The sequence below is a fragment of the Asterias rubens genome, chromosome 15 (assembly GCF_902459465.1).
Source record: "Asterias rubens chromosome 15, eAstRub1.3, whole genome shotgun sequence".
Lineage (NCBI taxonomy): Eukaryota > Metazoa > Echinodermata > Asteroidea > Forcipulatida > Asteriidae > Asterias > Asterias rubens.
Genome location: NC_047076.1, coordinates 7407917 through 7427200, shown reverse-complemented (window position 1 = coordinate 7427200; position 19284 = coordinate 7407917). Strand labels below are relative to the sequence as shown.

The 19284-nt window shown below is 38.5% G+C and overlaps 1 protein-coding gene across 2 annotated transcripts in view; it reads left to right on the top strand.

The window, feature by feature from the left end:
• Positions 1 to 17788, top strand: part of LOC117299832 (ATP-citrate synthase-like) — a 58257-nt gene extending 40469 nt beyond the window's left edge. For both annotated transcript variants that reach the window (XM_033783379.1, XM_033783378.1), the window contains 6 exons: positions 312 to 462; positions 1072 to 1215; positions 2459 to 2572; positions 3442 to 3524; positions 4837 to 4913; positions 15029 to 17788. In XM_033783379.1, coding sequence (XP_033639270.1) covers positions 312 to 462; positions 1072 to 1215; positions 2459 to 2572; positions 3442 to 3524; positions 4837 to 4913; positions 15029 to 15117 — 658 coding nt within the window. In that variant the 3' untranslated portion in view covers positions 15118 to 17788. The remainder of the gene's footprint in view (positions 1 to 311; positions 463 to 1071; positions 1216 to 2458; positions 2573 to 3441; positions 3525 to 4836; positions 4914 to 15028) is intronic.
• The last annotated feature ends 1496 nt before the right edge of the window (positions 17789 to 19284 follow it).

Here is a 19284-nt window from a genome sequence, read left to right as displayed (position 1 = left end):
GAATCTGAAGGACTGTTGTTTTGTAGGCCTAAAATTGTTCAATACTTATCATGTTCTCTGGCTCCATTCCTTGATTGGTTACTGAATACTTTACATTTAGTAGGCCTATCACTATGAATTAATTACTTAAACATGTAAAGTTACCTCCCACGAAAGCTTGGTCGCCATTAATTTTTGGTTTTGTTATTATAAATAAGTAGAGTACTCAATAGAGCTGAGGTTAATACTGTAAACCTTGCCTAATTAAACTCCCACCATGCACAGTTTCAAGTCCTTCTTAAAATAAATAACTTGTTATTATCTATAAACAGACTACCAGCTTACGCCACCAAGTTCATTGAGATGTGTCTGATGGTAACCGCTGATCATGGTCCGGCTGTATCCGGTGCCCATAACACCATAGTAACGGCCAGAGCTGGTAAAGATCTCATCTCGTCTTTGTGCTCCGGACTTCTCACTATTGTAAGTGTTTCTCCTTGATACTCGTGTATTTATTCAGGGTTCTCACAATGCACAAACTAGCGTATCGTGCCAATACGCCCAAATTGCGTGCAGATCTGCGTGAACAGCCTGCTGATTCGCCGAACTTGTGTTCATTGAACTTAGGCATTCCTCATTCCTGAAACTTACTCAACTCCTTTTGAGTTCCTGCCGGAAGTTGAAGTTTATTAAGGGTGTTGTCTCTCACTTTTTAAACACAATTTAAAATCATTTTTACTTGCAAGCTTTTTTGTGTATTCAGTAAAGGTTTGCGATGGCACCATTTGAAAATCTCTTTAAGTGTTGGTTCTGGAAAGAACCGGTAGAGATTTCACCACTGGCCCTTCTTAGAACGAAAACTACTCAAAAGAGATTTATACATGGTGTTATCGCAAACCTCATCTAGTTATATTCCCAACGTGCAAAGTTCCACATCCTGGTGTAAAGATGAATGCTTTTACCTATTTATTGTTAAAATTTGTATTCTTAAGTTAACTAAATTTGAATGCTGTCAGCTTATTGAATCATTTTTTTTATTCAAATGAATCAACCATTTATAATAATAATGTTAATAATGGTTTTGTTGTCCAGGGTGATCGATTCGGTGGAGCATTGGACGCTGCAGCTAAGCAGTTCAGTACCGCTTACGATTCAGGTCTGATCCCTCATGACTTTGTCAATAAGATGAGAGCAGAGCACAAGCTGATCATGGGCATTGGGCACAGGGTCAAATCGGTGAGTAGCGTAAAGGGCACAGGGTCAAATCGGTGAGTAGCTTAAAGGGCACAGGGTCAAATCGGTGAGTAGCGTAAAGGGCACAGGGTCAAATCGGTGAGTAGCTTAAAGGGAATGCACACCTTTGGTTTTTGGAACCATTGTTTGAATATGGGAATCAATGTGTGGTGAAGAGGGTTTCAACTGGTGGTTTAATCTTTAATCCCAACGAGGCCTGGTTCTTGATAATTTTACCGAGACGAAGTGATTCCCATTCATAAATACCTTTTCGGTAAAAAAAAATCAACACTTTGGGTTAAAAAGTAAAGTAAATGCAAAAATTGTAATTGTTCAATGATTTCTTTCAACACAACACCCCTCCAGCTATGAAATGGTAAGGCCCTCGGGTAAACAACTCCTTATAAGGAGATTGCTGTGCGCGTTTCGCGTGCTGTTCCAGCCGTTGCTCTCGACCAATAGGAATGAAGAAACCGTCTTATAAGCACAGGTGCAAGCTCGCGTGTCACGCCCATATTTCAACACTTTTTATTGGTGTTATATCAACTGTTAAACATCCCCACCAATGGGAGTAGCGGAGCTGTCTGGGGTGTTTATGAATCTCATATAAATAAAGATGTACACAATAAAACTAACATGTGAAAAGTTCTTTTAAAAAGATGGTTGCATTTTTGACATAAGGCGGAAAAATCCAGAGCGATTATGTCCACGGAGGACGATTAATCACCGAGTGTTGGAATACACAATCTGAGCAGCTTATTGTCAGAAAGGTTTCTCAGATTTGTATTTTGGGGATGAAAGCTGATATATTTTTCATAACCACTTAGCATTGTCAAAATGCTTTATAGCATCGAAAGCTGCTGTACTTCTCACCAAGAGCGACTACCGTACAAAAACGTTCTCTTTATAGACCGTATTGAATAACCTCTTTTTTGCTATAAAGGTCACCAGGTATAGGTCTAACCGTGCATCAGCGAAGCACGCAGCACGCAGCATTCCCGGTTAGATTTCTTCGGCACATGGACGCACACGCCCACGCACACGCCCACGCACACGCACACAGACGCCATCTTGTAGGGCAGATATTTAAACGGTGACGTCATATACATTACGGTCTATACCCCAGTGGAAGTTGGTTAAATCTTGCGGCTGCCGTGGGCATTTCGGTACCCGCCACTTGCAACTGCTATGGTATCTTGTGCTCATCATTAGACGAAAGCTCTATTATCTTCTTGTCTCGTTACAGATTAACAATCCTGACATGAGAGTAGTGATTCTACAGCAGTATGCCATGGACAACTTCCCTGAGACGCCTCTATTAAACTACGCCCTCAAAGTAGAGAAGATTACCACTGCTAAGGTAAGACACCGTGGAGGCCGTGGCCTCTGTTGCCCATGGTCTTGGCCTTGGTGCCCCTTCAAAAGTTTCTCAATGTTAGTGCTCTCTGGTGTATTGGCCGAACAGACCAAAGCGCTGGTGTTGTCAGCAGCAGAGTGTGGGTTTGATAGCCGGACAGGACCCTTGTGCTCTTGAGCAATCCATTTAACCATAACTGCTTCATAAAAAGTTGGGAAAGTAGTGCTTTCTGCTCTACCAGCCAGGGGCCAATTTCATAGAGCTGCTTAAGCAAAAATTTTGCTTTAGCACGAAAATAGCTCGCTTATTTTTCACATGTTACTGGCAAAAATTTCATGTCATCTACATTGCTTGTGACTGGTATTTAGCTATTGTTTACTTACATGTGTAGCATAACAATTGAGTGGAGTCTTGGCCGGTGATCTGATTTTACTAAGCAAGGATTTTTTTTGCTTAAGCAAAATGTTGTGCTTAAGCAGCTCTATGAAATTGGGCCCTGGTTCCTAGTGGATGATACCCATGCCTATATCCTGACGGGCTGAGGAAGTCGTTAACCCTGTTTCAGCCCCATGAGTAGGTGGCAACGTGCCCCCCTGGTGGCAACGTGCCCCCCTGGTGGCAATCAGCTTAGTGCAGCACTCACCTTGGAAGTGGGCATCCTGCCTTGTGATGTTATTATGGTGATCTATCATTAAATATTAAGAAAAACAACCCCACTCTGGAAAAACCAAAGCACATTTACAGAAATTGCTCCCTCTTGCTTTGCCCTTTATGAATGGAACCATGTAACTCCTGCAATTTTTTTCTTTTTTTTCTTCTTTAGAAATAGTCATTAAAACACCCTGGCTTGTATTTTGTTCTTTGATTTCCAGAAACCCAACCTGATTCTGAATGTGGATGGTTTGATTGGTGTTGCCATGGTAGACCTGCTAAGGACCTGTGGAGCATTTACAATGTAAGTTAAAGGCAGTGGACACTATTGGTAATTACTCAAAATAGTTATCATCATAAAACCTCACTTGGTAACGAGTAATGGGGAGAGGTTGATAGTATAAAACATTGTGAGAAACAGCTCCCTCTGAAATGACGTAGTTTTCGAGAAAGAAGTAATTTTCCACAAATTTGATTGCGAGACCTCAGATTTAGAATTTGAGGTCTCAAAATCAAGCATCTGAAAGCACACAACTTCGTGTGACAATGCTGCGACAAGGGTGTATTTTTTCTTTCATTATTATCTCGCAACTTCGACGATCGCATTGAGCTCAAACTTACACAGGTTTGTTATTTTATGCATCTTTTGAGATACAACAACTGTAAAGACTAGTCTTTGACAATTAGCAATAGTGTCTAGTGTCTTGAAGGACCTTGCCAAAACTAGTCTAGGACAACCAGGGGATACATGTAAGTATACAGTCCAGGAAAAGGTTTTGAACCCACCGTTAATTCACCTTGTTAGATGTTGGGTGTAGTAGAAACCATGAGAGAAGTTCACAGTACCTGGGGTAACAGTTTTCTGCAAACTGCAGAGACTTTACACATGTACCGTGTGTCTGAAATGGCTACTTTGGCTAAAGTTACGGTTGGTTGTGCATCTGTCTTAACACTTGCTTCGTTCTTCGGTTTGGACGTAAAGCCGTTGGTCTCATGTGTTGTGTAAACGCATGTAAAAGAACCCAGTGCACTTAACGAAAAGAGAAGGGGTTTGCCTCGGTGTTCATGGCTGTGGCTGCTGTATGCGCCGTAGCACCTTGTAAACCCTTATTAAGGTACTACATTATTTGGTCTCAAAATTCATAACTTCAACAACCTATCTTTATGTATAAATGTATATACTAAGCGCCTTGAGTACCGTGTACATGTACATGCGCTATGTAAGACTCCGATATTATTATTAGTATTATTATTATTAAGAATAGGAAGACGCACGTGATCTAGCCGTAGCCGAGCCGTAGCCGAGCCAAAGTCGCCTTTTCGGATATGGCCTTAGATTGCTATCTACTGGAAGACAAGCAGGGGTCTGTAAATGTCTCGTTACAAAACCACATTACACATCTTAGGTTAATACAATAGCCTGGCTGTGGCCGCTTGCAGCCATCCACGGCCATTCAGTTTATTTAGGACAAGACCCTTGCTGTAGCCTTCTTGTGGCTGCTGCAACTGTCGAAATGGTTTAAAGAAACCTATAGGGCATTTGGAATATCAATATTATAATTTTCTATACATATACGACTACCACGTTGACAAATTTGTGTCTCATTCCATTCCAGGGAGGAGTCTACTGAATTTATTGAGATCGGCGCCCTCAATGGTCTGTTTGTGCTAGGCAGGAGCATGGGATTTATTGGTGAGTACCCGATCTGTTTACTTTGTTCATAACACTCGTACCACCAACATTTGAACCTTACATAGATTATAATAATGACTGCAGACAGTTTGAAACTCATATCGGCTGTCAATACCCCAGCTGCATTTATGGTTTGACCCAGTCCCCCTGTGTCACCGTTTTTAGTGTAGTGTCGTCAAAATCTTCTTTTGAAAATCGTGGTTGGTGCGTATAGACCTTAGGCACTGATGGTATTCCACTGTCATCTTAGAGATACAACAATGGTGGGTGGTCGGGTTTGGGTTGTGGTATCTTTCCACGCCTTCCACCTCTTGGACCCACTGGGTGTGGGGGGGAGGAGGGGGGCAAAGACTTTGAATTCCCTGCTTGAATGTTCAGACCATGTCTTGAGGAACCTTATCCAAAGTTTCTACCAATTCGAACTAGAAAGAAGTAGGTTAGTCCACCTCTTGGACCCACTTTCTTTGGTAGTGTGGGGGGGGGGGGGCAAAGACAATATTTGTTTCCTTCTCATTTCCCTGCTTGGATTTTAAGATCATGGAGGTTGATTAGTCTTGAGGGGACCTTGTGCAAAGTTTCTCCCTACTCGGACTATAGATAGAAGTAGGTTAGTCAGGTTGGCCTAGTGGTATCTTTCCTTGCCTTCCACCCTCTAGGACCCCAATTTGAATCACACCGGGGTCACTATGTGGACTTGGGTTTTCAGTCCCTACCGGATTGCAGAGGTTTTCCCTGGAATAATTCTCTGGGGTTTTCCTCCCAACTCTGAAACTGGAACTTCCTTGCTCGTCTTCTCCCCAATGGGGTTCTTCGCTATGTACATGTACAGTGGTTAAGTTTGCTTTTCTGAGAATCCTTGAGGTTGTGTAGTTTTTGAGATATGAGTAAAACAAGTCACAAAATAATTTTCGTCTTACGAAGACGAAAATTATCTTTGCATGTAAAATCCCATTAACCAGTTGTGATATTATACCAATACCTCAGCATAACTGGTTAATCTGTTTTTACATGCTAAAACTGAGACGAAAATGATCTGTTTTACTAATTTTTTTAAAAACTGCAGCACCTCAGTATGTAAAATTTCAAGGGAAGCTTTATACTAAACTGTGTAAGTTTAATGTAAATCTGTGGACATTGTGTTTTGTGTTAGGAAAAAGTACATAGACCCTTTAAAGGCAGTGGACACTATTGGTAATCGTCAAGGACTAGCCTTCACAGTTGGTGTATCTCAACATATGCTTAAAATAACAAACCTGTCAAAATTTGAGCTCAATCGGTCATCGAACTTGCGAGATAATAATGAATGAAAAAACACCCTTGTCACACGAAGTTGTGAGCGTTTAGATGGTTGATTTCGAGACCTCAAGTTCTAAATCTGAGGTCTCGAAATCAAATTCATGGAAAATTACTTCTTCCTCGAAATCTACGTCACTTTAGAGGAAGCCCCTCTACAAAATGTTTTATACCATCAACCTCTCCCCATTACTCGTCACCAAGTAAGGTTTTGTGCTAATAATTATTTTAAGTAATTACCAATAGTGTCCACTGCCTTTAAAGGATCTGGGTACTTTTTCAGAAGTTTAACATTAAACTTACAGGGTTTGAAGATAATGATAGTGGAAAGCTTCCCTTCAAATATTACTTACTGAGGTGCTGTAGTTTTTGAGAAATGAGTAAAACAATGTCATGAAAATAAATTTTCGTCTCATGAGACGAAAGTTATTTTCATGACATTGTTTTACTCATTTCTCAAAAACTACAGCACCTCAGCACACACTATTTTCAGGGAAGCTTTCTACTATCATTATCTTCAAACTGTGTAATTTTATTGTAAATCTGTGGACATTGTGTTATTTGTCCTACAAAAGTTACATAGACCCTTTAAAGAGTATTTGTTTGTTGGGGGGGTGGGGGGGGGGTTGCAGCAGCGCTGTAACCTTCACTCTGTACTGTCATTGCTTCAAAGAACCGAGGGCCAGAAACCATAACCAAAACCTATTTATGAAAACCAAGGCTATGTTGGGTTGGAGATAATGCGGTATGTCATGTGCATCACGTCATGAATGAATGAATTACTGTACGCCAAACGGAAGGTTTCAGATTGGAAACAAAGGGAATCCCCTGGTGATTATCAGATTCATGTGACCTACATACATGTATTCAGAGAACTGGAAACCATGTCCTTGGAAGAGCTGGTCTACTCCCCTTGGTTCTGCAGAAGAAAAAAATCCCTGAAAAAAATCACGTCATGAATGAATGAATGAATTATTGTACGCCAAACGGAAGGTATCAGATTGGAAACAGAAAGGGATTCCCCTGGTGATTATCGGATTCATGTGACCCACATATTCAGAGCACTGGAAACCTTGTCCTTGGAAGAGCTGGTCTACTCTCCGTGGTTCTGCAGAAAAAAAAAATCCCTGAAAAAAAAAAAAAATCCAATCTTACCATGTTCTGACGAGGATGTTTAATGGATTCACTTTTTTCGAAAATGCCTTTGTGATAAAGCCTTTGTCAGGGATGAGATTTTTCAGTCTTTTATCTGATTTCAGACTTTTTAAAAGTCTACCTGGTAATAAAAAATGCTGTACTTTTCTCCAAATTAAATAAGACATGCTCTTTGATCAAACTTCTCTTGCACTGAGGATAACTATTCCCAAAGTTCCTTGGAATCTAGAAATCCAAAGGGTGTTGAAAAGGTGGAAATGCCATCATTTCAATTTATCCCCTAAGATTTGAACCCCAGAGAGAGGGGATCCCTAGGACATAAATCTTTCTTTTATGGCCTGGATGTAATTTGATTCCATCCTTAAAACATTTCCTGATTTCTTTTAAAGGATTCCTTTTTTTAAAAGTTATTTAGAAAAGAAAACAAGATCCTCATTCATAGCACTACGACAGTGGCAATTATGTAGTGCAGTTAAAAATATGCGTCAAGGATGCATTTACATAGAGTCAACCTGATCACATGACTGATCACATGAGCGTTGACGGAAACTGAAACCGAAACCGAACCAGGGAAATCGTAGCGGGAAACATCCCCTCTCCCTCTTTTAAAGGCACTGGATACCTTTGGTAATTGTCAAACATCAGTATTCTCACTTGGTGTATTCAAACATTATGCATACAATAACAACATATCTTTGACAATTTTTACTCAATTGGTCATTGAAGTTGTATGACAATAATGAAAAAAAAAGAAAAAAAAAACTTGTTGCACTTATATGTGTACTTTCGGATGCCTGAGAACGGCTTAAAGACACTGGACACTATGGGTAATTGTCAAAGACCAGTCTTCTCACTTTGTGTATTTCAACATGTATGTGAAAACATGTGAAAATTTTAGCTCAATCGGTCGTCGAAGTTGCGAGATAATAATAAAAGAAAAAACACCCTTGTCACACAAAGTTGTGTGCGTTTAGATGGTTGATTTCGAGACCTCAAGTTCTAAACTTGAGGTCTCGAAATCAAATTCGTGGAAAACTACTTCTTTCTCAAAAACTACGTCACTTTAGAGGGAGCTGTTTCTCACAATGTTTTATACTATCTACCTCTCCCCATTACTCGTAATCAAGAAAGGTTTAATGATAATAATTATTTTGAGTAATTACCAATAGTGTCCACTGCCTTTAACCATTAAACCACGCTTTTCCACTTGAAAACACATTTTGAATCTTCAGAAGGCTGCTAAACAACTGTTCCAATTTAAATAGAAACCAATCGACTGAATTAGTTCCACTTCAAGTGTTTTTTCTTCTTTAAAGGCACTGCACACAATTGCTCAAAGTATGTACATGTATCAGCATAAAATCATAGTTGGTAATGAGCAATGCAGAGCTGTAGTCAAAAACTTTGTGAGAAACGGCTCCCTCTTAAGTAACATAAATTTTTAGAAGGAGGTATCTTCTCACTAGAATATTTGAATCTGAGTTAAAGGCAGGGGACACTATTGGTAATTACTCAACATATTTATTAGCATAAAACCTTTCTTGGTGACGAGTAATTGGGAGAGGTTGTTAATATAAAACATTGTGAGAAATGGCTAGCTCTGAAGTAACGTAGTTTTCGAGAAAGAAGTAATTTTCCATGAATTTTGATTTCGAGACCTCAAGTCTAGAACCTGAGGTCTCGAAATCAAGCATCTAAACGCACACAACTTCGTGTGACAAGGGTGTTTTTTCTTTCATAGTTATCTCGCGACTCCGATGGAATTTTCACAGGTTTGTTATTTTATGCATATGTTGAGATACACCAACTGTGAAGACTAGTCTTTGACAATTACCAATAGTGTCCACTGTCTTTAACATGTACACTGACGTTTGAATACACTACAGTGACATGGAGATGGGTTTAAATCAGTGTTTAGTTTGGTCGCGTGAGACCAAAATCTGATGTTTGATTACACTACATTGAAATAGAGTTAGGGTTAAATCAGTATTGAGTTTGGTCTCGCAAGACCAAAATCTGACGTTTGAATACACCACTGTGAAATAGAGATCGGGTTTAATAACCTGTTTTGCACTATTTCTTTCTGACTCCGATGATTGATTTGAGCTTAAACTTTCATAGGATTGTTGTTTCATGTGGTTGGTCAATGGTCATGCAAAGTGTTTAACATTGGCCTTTGAAAACTGCAATGTACCAATGTTGCCTGTGGTGCTTTAAAGGGTCTATGTACTTTTTGTAGGACAAAAAACACAATGTCCACATATTTACATTAAACTTACACAGTTTGAAGATAATGATGGTAGAAAGCTTCCCTGAAAATATTACTTGCTGAGGTGCTGTAGTTTTTGAACTGTTAATGAATAATCATGGACTCAGATCATGAAGTTCATAAAAGTCCACCAAATGTTCATTAATTGAATGGTGAACCGTTCATGGTTCATGAACTGCTGTGATGAACATTTTAAGAAGTGTTAATGAATGTTCCTGAACTGATCATGAACGCTCTTGAAAGTCATGAACTTCATCTCACCTGGGAAGTTAACATAAGTCTCATGAACAACTTTGCACTCCAGTTTCATTCAAGTTCCGGAAATGTCACAATTAACATTAACACAGTTGCTTTGGACATGGATACTCTTGTTGTCAAAGCAAAATCTTCTTTCATGTAATCTTTTGGGGTTTGTTACTTGATATTTAATATCAAAATGTCACATCCCCTTAAAGGCACTAGACACTATTGATAATTGCTCAAAATAATTGTTAGCATGAAACTTGCTTGGTAAGGAGTAATGGGGAGAGGTTGATAGTATAAAACATTGTGAGAAACGGCTCCCTCTGAGGTAATGGAGTTTTTGAGAATAAAGGTAATTTCTCTATAAATAATTTTTGATTTTAACAAGAGACCTCAGCTGAGGTCTCAAATTCAAGCATCTGAAAGCACACAACTTGTGCGTCAAGGTTTTTTTTTATTCCATTATTCTCTCGCTACTTCGTTGACCAATTGAGTCAAAATTTTCACCGGTTTGTTTTGTATGCATATGTTGAGATACACCAAGTGAGAAGACTGGTCTTTAACAATTACCAAAGGTGTCCAGTGCCTTTAGAGAAAGAAGTAATAGTCCACGAATTTGATTTCGAGACCTCAGATTTAAAAATTGAGGTCTCTAAATCAAGCATCTGATCTGAAAGCACACAACTTCGTGTGACAAGGGTGTTTTTTCCCCCAGTCATATCTCGCAGCTTCGCGGACCAATTGAGCTCAATGTTTCACAGGTTTGTTATTTTATGCATATGTTGAGATAATGTACATTCAGTGAGAAGACTGGTCTTTGACAATTACCAATGGTGTCCATTGCCTTTGACCCCTACGTCCTGCCCCAGTTACCTATTTTGTGTTTGTAAATACAAACTCAATAGTTACCGATGGTGAATTCCTCTTTTTCTTTTAATGCATAAACAAACTCAATAGTTACCGATGGTGAATTCCTCTTTTTCTTTTTATGCATTTCGTCATCCAGCACTTTGCTTGCCTTGTGTAGGGGTCTCTATTGACTGTAGCTTTATTCAAAATACAAACAAAGTGTTCAATTGTCCTCTGGGTGTGGTCCATGTTATGAAGTGTGTGTGACATGCATGACTGGGTGAAGAGATATTGGAATTCCTGCTGAAGTCCTAACAGAATCAAACGATTATATCGTTGCAGTACCCGCTGTTAAAAACATAGGATTCGAACTGCCCTCTAGCTACCGGCAATATCGTTGGTCTATTTGGTATGACACTGCTCTAGAATTGCAAGGTTCGAATCCCACAAGAGTAAAATTCCCATGATTTTAATCACAGGACTCGGGAAAAGTACTGAGTATGCAGTGCTTACACACATTGGTTTACAGATAAAACCAAAATGAAAAGACATTGCTGGTGATGGTTGAGGTTTTAAAATGTTTTTTGTTTTTTTTTTGTTAGAAAAATTGGTTGTCATTGATTTGGGGCGTTTTGTAATGCAATATGAATGTATTTAATAGATGTTAAATTTGCATCGGGATAAAGAATATTAATTATTGGTTTTTACCCATAAACACATGTGTTTAGCACTGTATACTCGGTACTTTCCCGAGTCCTGTGAAAAAAATAAATAAATAAATAAATAAATTCACAGGCATTTTTTACTCGGTGGGATTCGAACCCATGACCTTTGCAATTCTAGAGCAGTGTCATACCAACTAGACCAATATGAATGTAGATATTTATTTAGTGTAAGAGAAAGAGGCGATTTGTTTTACCCGACAATTTGAATCTGAGAAAGGGCTTCAGGCCTGAAGCCTTTCTCAAGCATCTGAAAGCACACAATTCTCTGCAACTAGAGAGTTTTTTTCCTTGCATTATTTTCTTGCGACTTTTATGACCAATTGAGCCCACATAGTCACAGCTTTTAATGCATCTGTTGGGGCGCATAAAGTGAGGATTCTGGTCTTTGTTACCAGTTGTTATTCTGAGTGATCAGATTTAGAATTAATGCAAACACTTTCATTTGAAGTTCCTTTCAGCAAGTGCAGCTTATATTACAGCAATCAAAATACTAAGTACATGTTTATAATCAAGAGGTGTTTTTTTTTTACTTTCCTGGGGTGGATTTCACAAAGGTAGTATCCTTTGGCGAGTTATAAATACGGTTATTATTATAACTAATGAGGCTGAAACTTGTACATGTAAATTGTACACACATCTTCATTCACAGTGAGTAGGGATATTTGTCATGGTCAAAAACATGATCTATAAAAAGGTATCAAAATAAAAAACATCACAATCAGTCTTACTTCCCTTTCTAAACAAAAATCAGTGCAACTTTGTTTATTTTGTTTTTGTTTTTGCGAGACACTTGTTGTTGCATATCCGCCTTTAAGAACTAATGTTACCTGATACTAAGTGATACAGGGTCAATGGAAGTTGAACAATCTTCAAACTGGCAAAATCGATTATAAAAATTGGTTCCAAACTCAAATAGGGATTTCCCCCCGATTTTTAGGAGAGTACTTTTATACCAGTTGTTGATTGTCTAGATCAGGGTCACTTAGTTAGAATTCAACAGAAGAACGACGGGATAGGAGGTCGATCCTTTGTCTGGTATTTAGGAAAAGAATTCACCCCAGTGACCTTTTCTGCCAGCGTGGAATTATCTGAGAATTTGCTGGGTATTTGAGGCAATTGGGAAATCCCACTTTAATTTCATTTACTCTGTTTCATGTTGTTCTGGTTGTGAAGCCCAAGGACAAACAGAAAAACAAACTTTGTAATCACTGTTCTGGCCACTAAGAACCCATTGGGGAGAAGGCGAGGAAGGAAGTTTGGGTTTCAGATGTGGGAGGAAAACCACAGGGAATAATTCCAGGGAAAACACAGGCACTAAAAATCCAAATCACACAGTGCTCCCTGCTGTATTTGAACCAGCCGTTCGATTTCACAAAACTCTTTAAAACTTAGGATTAATCTTAGGACTTGTAGGACCCATCCTAATATAGGACCAAACTCTTCCTAACTTAGGATTAATCTTAGGACTTATAGGACCCATCCTAATAAAGGACCAAACTCTTTCTAACTTGGAATTAGTGGCTTGTTGCATGTAAGATTTGAGTTATGAAGCTGTAATATAATAATAATAATAATATCAAAGTCTCATATAGCGCACGTATCTACCAAACAAGGTACTCAAGGCACTGAGTATATACAAACTTACAGAAAGATAGGTTATTGAAGTGATGAATTCTGAGACCCAATTATTTAGCACCTTATAAGGGTTTACAAGGTGCTACGGCGCATAAAGCAGCCACAACCAGGAACACCGGGGCGAACCCCTTCTCTTTTCGATAAGTGCACTGGGTTCTTTTACATGCGTTACACAACACATGGGACCAACGGCTTTACGGAGCAATGGTTAAGTGTCTTGCTCAAGGACACAGTGTCACGGCTGGGGATTCGAACCCACACTCTGCTGATCAGAAACACCAGAGTTTGAATTCGGTGTTCTTAACCGCTCGGCCACGACACTTCCAAGCTGTGAAAATTTTCCGCCCCAGAAATGTACCCTGATGCCCAGGATGTCACTGTAGTACAATACGAAAGTGTAAGGCCGCCAGGGCTAAGGTTAACCTAGGTGTTTCTTGTTATACAGAGCAAGTATCCAGGTTTCCTCAGACACCTGAGCTGCAGTGATTAAAGCCATTGGACACTATTGGTAAACAGTATTGTCCAAAAGCCCAGACTTCGTGTATCACAACTTATATATCAAATAACAAACCTGTGAAAACTTAGGCTCAATCAGTCATCGGAGTCGGGAGAAAATAACGGAATCAAGCATCTGAAAGCACACAACTAACTTCGTGCAAGGTAGGGCCACTGATTTTCCGTTTCAGAAAAGTGCAAATTCCGTTTGGCAAAAACATGAATTCCGTTTCAGGCACAAAAAATTCCGTTTCATGTTTTTTTAATTAGATAAAAGGTTGTTTAATACCCAGGGACACACTTATAAAAATCAATTTGAGATAAGTTGCACTGTTGACTTCGTAAAATGTTCATTTGAACTGACAAATTTCAAAAAAATACTTTTTTTTATAATTGTGGATTATTTTGTATACTGCTGTTCTAAAAAGGTTGCACTGTGACTGCATTATCAATGCACATGATGTGATAGACTTGATTCCAAGTCTAAAACTGCAGTTGATTCTCTGCATCAGCCACATTGTAGGCTAATGACAGGAGTGTATCCACAAGAGGGCGCTGTTTCAGCATGATCAAAGACTTGGGAACAAGTCTATGGACGTGACCATTCTCCATCCACAAACAAAATGTCAGCCATTTTGTTTTCGCTTTGGCGACAGAATGTTGACAGTTTACGGTTTTATTTTAGACCTTTCCGAGATGAAAAAACATTGTATGTGTTCTTATAGATCATAGGTAAGCTAGTTTGTGTATTATTGTTGGTAAAAGAGAGGGAGAAAATGCAATTTGGGTGAACAAAAAATGTTTAAAACGTGCCGCGAATAATTCCCTTCGCTTAACCATGTTAACAACGTGTGTACATCATGTGTGTAAACATTGAGGATGGTGTGAAGTAGAACAGAATGATCCACGGTTACGATCTCGTACTTTTTAATGGTCTGATTTCTGATGCCTTTTGAGTTTAACAAAAAGAATCTTAATAAAGAATGCAATTTCAATAGTTTTGGCGTCAAGAAAAAAAAAAAAAAAAAAAAATCAAATTTTCTGAAATCCCGTTGGAAAAGTTTCCGTATGGCGCCACCACTTTTTCATTCGATATGAAATAATATAGTATCTTATTTACCTCATTGAGATATCCCTTTTTGTAAAAATGAGTGAAAAAGTGGTGGCGCCATACGGAAAGTTATCCATCCCGTTTTCCGTTTCAAAGGGCGGATTCCGCGAATTCCGTCCGTTTTCCGCGATCGCGGAAAATCAGTGGCCCTAGCAAGGTTCTTTTTCTTTCATTATTATCTCGCAACTTCGACGACCGATTCAGCTCAAATTTTCACAGATTTGTTATTTTGTGCATATGGTGAGATACAGCTAGTGAAAAGACTGGTCTTTGACAATTACCAATAGTGTCTGGAAGTGTCTTAAATACTTGTTTCTTTTCTTTCTGTACCTTATTTCAGGACACTTTTTGGACCAGAAACGTCTGAAGCAAGGTCTTTACAGGCACCCATGGGATGACATTTCCTATATCCTACCAGAAATGGAATAGACCAAAAAAAACATGCACATTCCATGCATCGCCAGAAGGGACCAGTATGTGCTGGAGTGGGGACTTTTGCAGGTTAGATTACAAAAAAATTAGTACTAACACGTAAAGATGTTGTCACGTATTTCAGAACTCTTAAACAAAATGTATTTGTTAAGTTATCAATTCTTATGAAGAATGTGAGGAAAAAAAAGTTTAATTAATATATTATTAAAAACTGTTCTATAAACTTATGTAAAAAAATTAATATCAAAAAATGAGTAGCGATCATTGTATATGACAATTAATGATAACATAATCAGTAAAACAGACTGCACACATGTAGTATTTGGTTTTCAAGGTATGATTCTAGTGACCAACCATTGATTTTGCCAAACTCTTCCTAACTTAGGATTAATCTTAATTAGGACCTTAGATGTTAGGACGCAGCGAACCCATCCTAAGTTAGGGCGAGCGGTACTCGTCTTTACTCGAGATAGGATTAATCATAGCGTTTTGTGAAATCTGCTGCAGGCTGTTGGGTTGTGCATATCCGAAGATTCCAATCTTATCTAGTGTAGTGGTTGATTTATAGATTACATTATTTGACTACTCTCTACTGTGCCACATGTTGGAAGTGATACTGTATAAATTTTGCATTCCATTGCTCTAGTTTTAAAGGGAACATAAAAAATACCTTTGGTTTTAGGAACCGTTTGATTGCTTTATTCTATACAAATGTAGATGTATACAATCAAACTAACATGTGAAATTTCATACTCAAAAGGTGGTCAAGTTTTTGAAATATCGCCGATATTCGAGAGCGATTATGTCCCGGCAGGAAGAATAATCCGCAATAGGAGACTTTCTCTGACGATAGGTGGCAGCAGACTTACCGGGTAAAGCCATTGTTCTCAGATCAGTGCGCATGTGTAGAACTGCGTAAACAATGCAAATTTACCCGGTAAGTCTGCTGCCACCTAGCGTTGGAAAGTCTCCCATTGGAATAGACAATCTGAGAAACATTACTGATAGTACTGCTTCTCAGATTACTTCTAAGTGAAATGTTTCTGCAGATATTCAGCGATATACATGTATCTCAAAAAAGTGCCCACCTTTTAAAATGAATTTTCACAAGTTGGTTTTACGGTATGTTCAGGCCTGTATGCTTAGTTTTTGAAAGGGCAAGGGCACCAAGGATTTATCTCCTTGTTAAAGGGGACCTTCCATTTCTACCAGAGCATTTCAAGGGCACCAAGGCAATTACCAGGGGGGCAATGAGACAATCACCTTTGTTTCCTCTGCGAGGAATCAGGCCTGATAAGATTGAAGCAAACAGTAGGTTCCAAAAACCAATCGCACATAATTTATATTCATGGATCTAGACAAACCCACTTGCTGAGAAGGGTCACCATTGGGCGCCTCACTAGGATCGTAGACAACAGTAAGAGTTCCCCCTTGTGGTTTATTACTTGACAATACAAATAATATGTTTCCACCCCTTGGGGTAAAACTCTAGCTTCTTGAACGGGCTTAGAAGAAAAGCTGCTGAAGTGGGTCCGGGTTGGTTGATAAATCTGAGATTGATTTATCTAGAAAGAAACAGCCCAGTTGTAATTTGATAATTTAAAAAACAAACTGGAAAAACTAGGAAGTAAGGAAGTTTGAATGTACACAATCGAAAATGTTGTTTTATGAATGCCACATAATTTGAGGGAAAGGTAAAAGCATTATTGTTTGTTTTTGAAAGAAGAGTACATTAATCCACGATCAGTTTTTTTTTAATATGGCCGAGTGGTTTAGAGCATCGAAATCAAGTTCTAGTTATCGGATGTGGGTTTGAATTCTAGCCCATGACACTTGTGTCCTGGAGCAAGATGCTTCACAATGGTTGCTTCTTTTCACCAAGGGTACAAATGGGTGGCAAGCTTAAAGTCAAGGATGCAAAACATTAACTTTCATGTAATTTTGTACCGTTGATAAAGCAGTGACTAACATTACTGAAGTGGTGGACGTACACAAGCGGGCTGAGGTGTGGAACATTTGGTTTGAGGTTAAATTCAATTGCGGCCATTTGGAACGAACGTTGACGTGGGAATTTGGGGGCAGGGTCTAAGTAAGTAATTGGGGGCATTTCCCCATATTGTCAACCCCCATCTTTAGCAGCGCTGCTACCAAATACAGGGAAAAAAAACATCTGGCAAAAACTTGGAAAAAATTGAGTGGTGCTCGGTGGTGGTGTAGTTACTGATTACATTGATGATTATTTTTTTCATTCTTTCTACTTTACACCCCCTCCTACATTAAAAAATGTATAAATAAATGCCAACAACAAATATTTATGTAATGTTAAAATTTTTATTAAAAAGTATATTACCTGTATGAGAAAATATAATCGGATGGTTTATAGCCGGCAGAGAAACATTAATTTAGGGTTCCTAGGCTGTTTTCCCAGATTTGGCTTTCAAAATTTTGTTCAAAAATTAGTCTTATTTCCCAAATGTGGAAAAAAAGTGTTGGCAACTCAAAAAGAATATTTTTAAGTTTTAAGACAAAAATGAGTAGTCTGATAGTTTTCCTGTAATTATGTTTATGTTTATTGTGATACTTTATTAGGATCAGTTACGTTTTCAGAAATATATTCCCAAGAGTTTCCATTTACGGAAATAAAATACTATATTGTCCAAAATGTTGACTGCAGGGTTTCTGAATTCCTTTTTTTGTTATAAGAGTCCACTGCATAATTTTGCACCCTTCACCAATACATTACGGCTCGCGGCGGCCATCTTGATTTTCACCCCAAATATTATTGATAAATACTGAATCAGTATAGTTAAGAAATATTGCAACAATTATGACTTTCATCTTCCAGTACGCGCTAATCCACCAATCAGATGATCGAACTGGAGGGTGGTATTAAAACATATGTATTTATTGCACAGTGCGTATTGTGAGTGTCAATGCGTCACGCTCAGTATACGACCTCGTTGGATATGGGACGCAGAAGCACTATTTTTTTTGTGTTCCACTTGCGCTTGTGTGATATCCTATAGTATCTCATAATTATGACTAAGTTTGACTCTTTTCTCACAATGTAACTTTGAAAATAGTTAATGGCCTGACGTTTGGTCCCAAGCAGAGACTTTCTTGTTGAAACATCAGGCCAAACTATTTTTTGCATTTATTTAATAAGTCCTTTTGGTTGGTAAGCAGTTTGAAACAGATAGTTCTATTTTCTTATAATTATAACTTGTACTAAGTTGTAATTATGAGATGTATCTCATTTATATGACTTAAGTGGCATTATTCATGGCATAATATAAGTCATAATTATGAATTATGACAATTGTATACACAGCAGTACAAAATTCTCTCTTGATAGACGCCAGAATACCATCTTGTACATTAATTTTTTTAAATTCCCTCTGAAATAGCAAAGAAATACTTGATGTTATGTAAAATGAATAATCCATATTATATATTCCTGCAGTGGAAATAAGGTTCATGTAGTTTATGAAAGATGGAATGTTCCATTCAACTTGGTTTCCCCTCATTGAATGGAACATTCCATTTTCCACCTCTCCTCACATTGTACTCATTCATTTCACACTATGTAAACAATAGGAGACTTTCCAACGCTAGGCGGCAGCAGACATACCGGGTAAATTTCCATTGTTTACGTAGTTCTGAACATGCGCATAATTCTGAGAACAATGGATTTACCCGGTAAGTCTGCTGCCCTCTATCGTCCCAGAAAGTCTCCCATTGTATCAATCAAAAGCATAATGCTTGTGACAGAAAGTGATTGTTCCGAAAGGATCTTACAAAGCAAAACATGTAAAGGCAAAGTCCATTATTTGGTTTTCCATATGTAGAATCCACAACTGAAAAAGAAAACATTACCAAAATGTTTTCAGTTATCGTTTTTAGCCAGGTTGGGTGTAGAGTTCCTTTGGGAGGAAGTATGTCACACTATCATAAGAACAGGATTAGACTTGTGGACAAGTCCTTAAATGTCTGTAACGTTGAAAGCTCCATTAAAGAGTTTTCAAGTTTGGCCACACAAACTTGGAAAGTATACATCCTTTCGAGTTAGGGATTCTGTTAACATTTAATTACTAGGGTCATTAAACTTAATTGACGAGCATTTAACTTGCCCGAGGCAAGCACCACTGGTTTGTGCTTGATCCA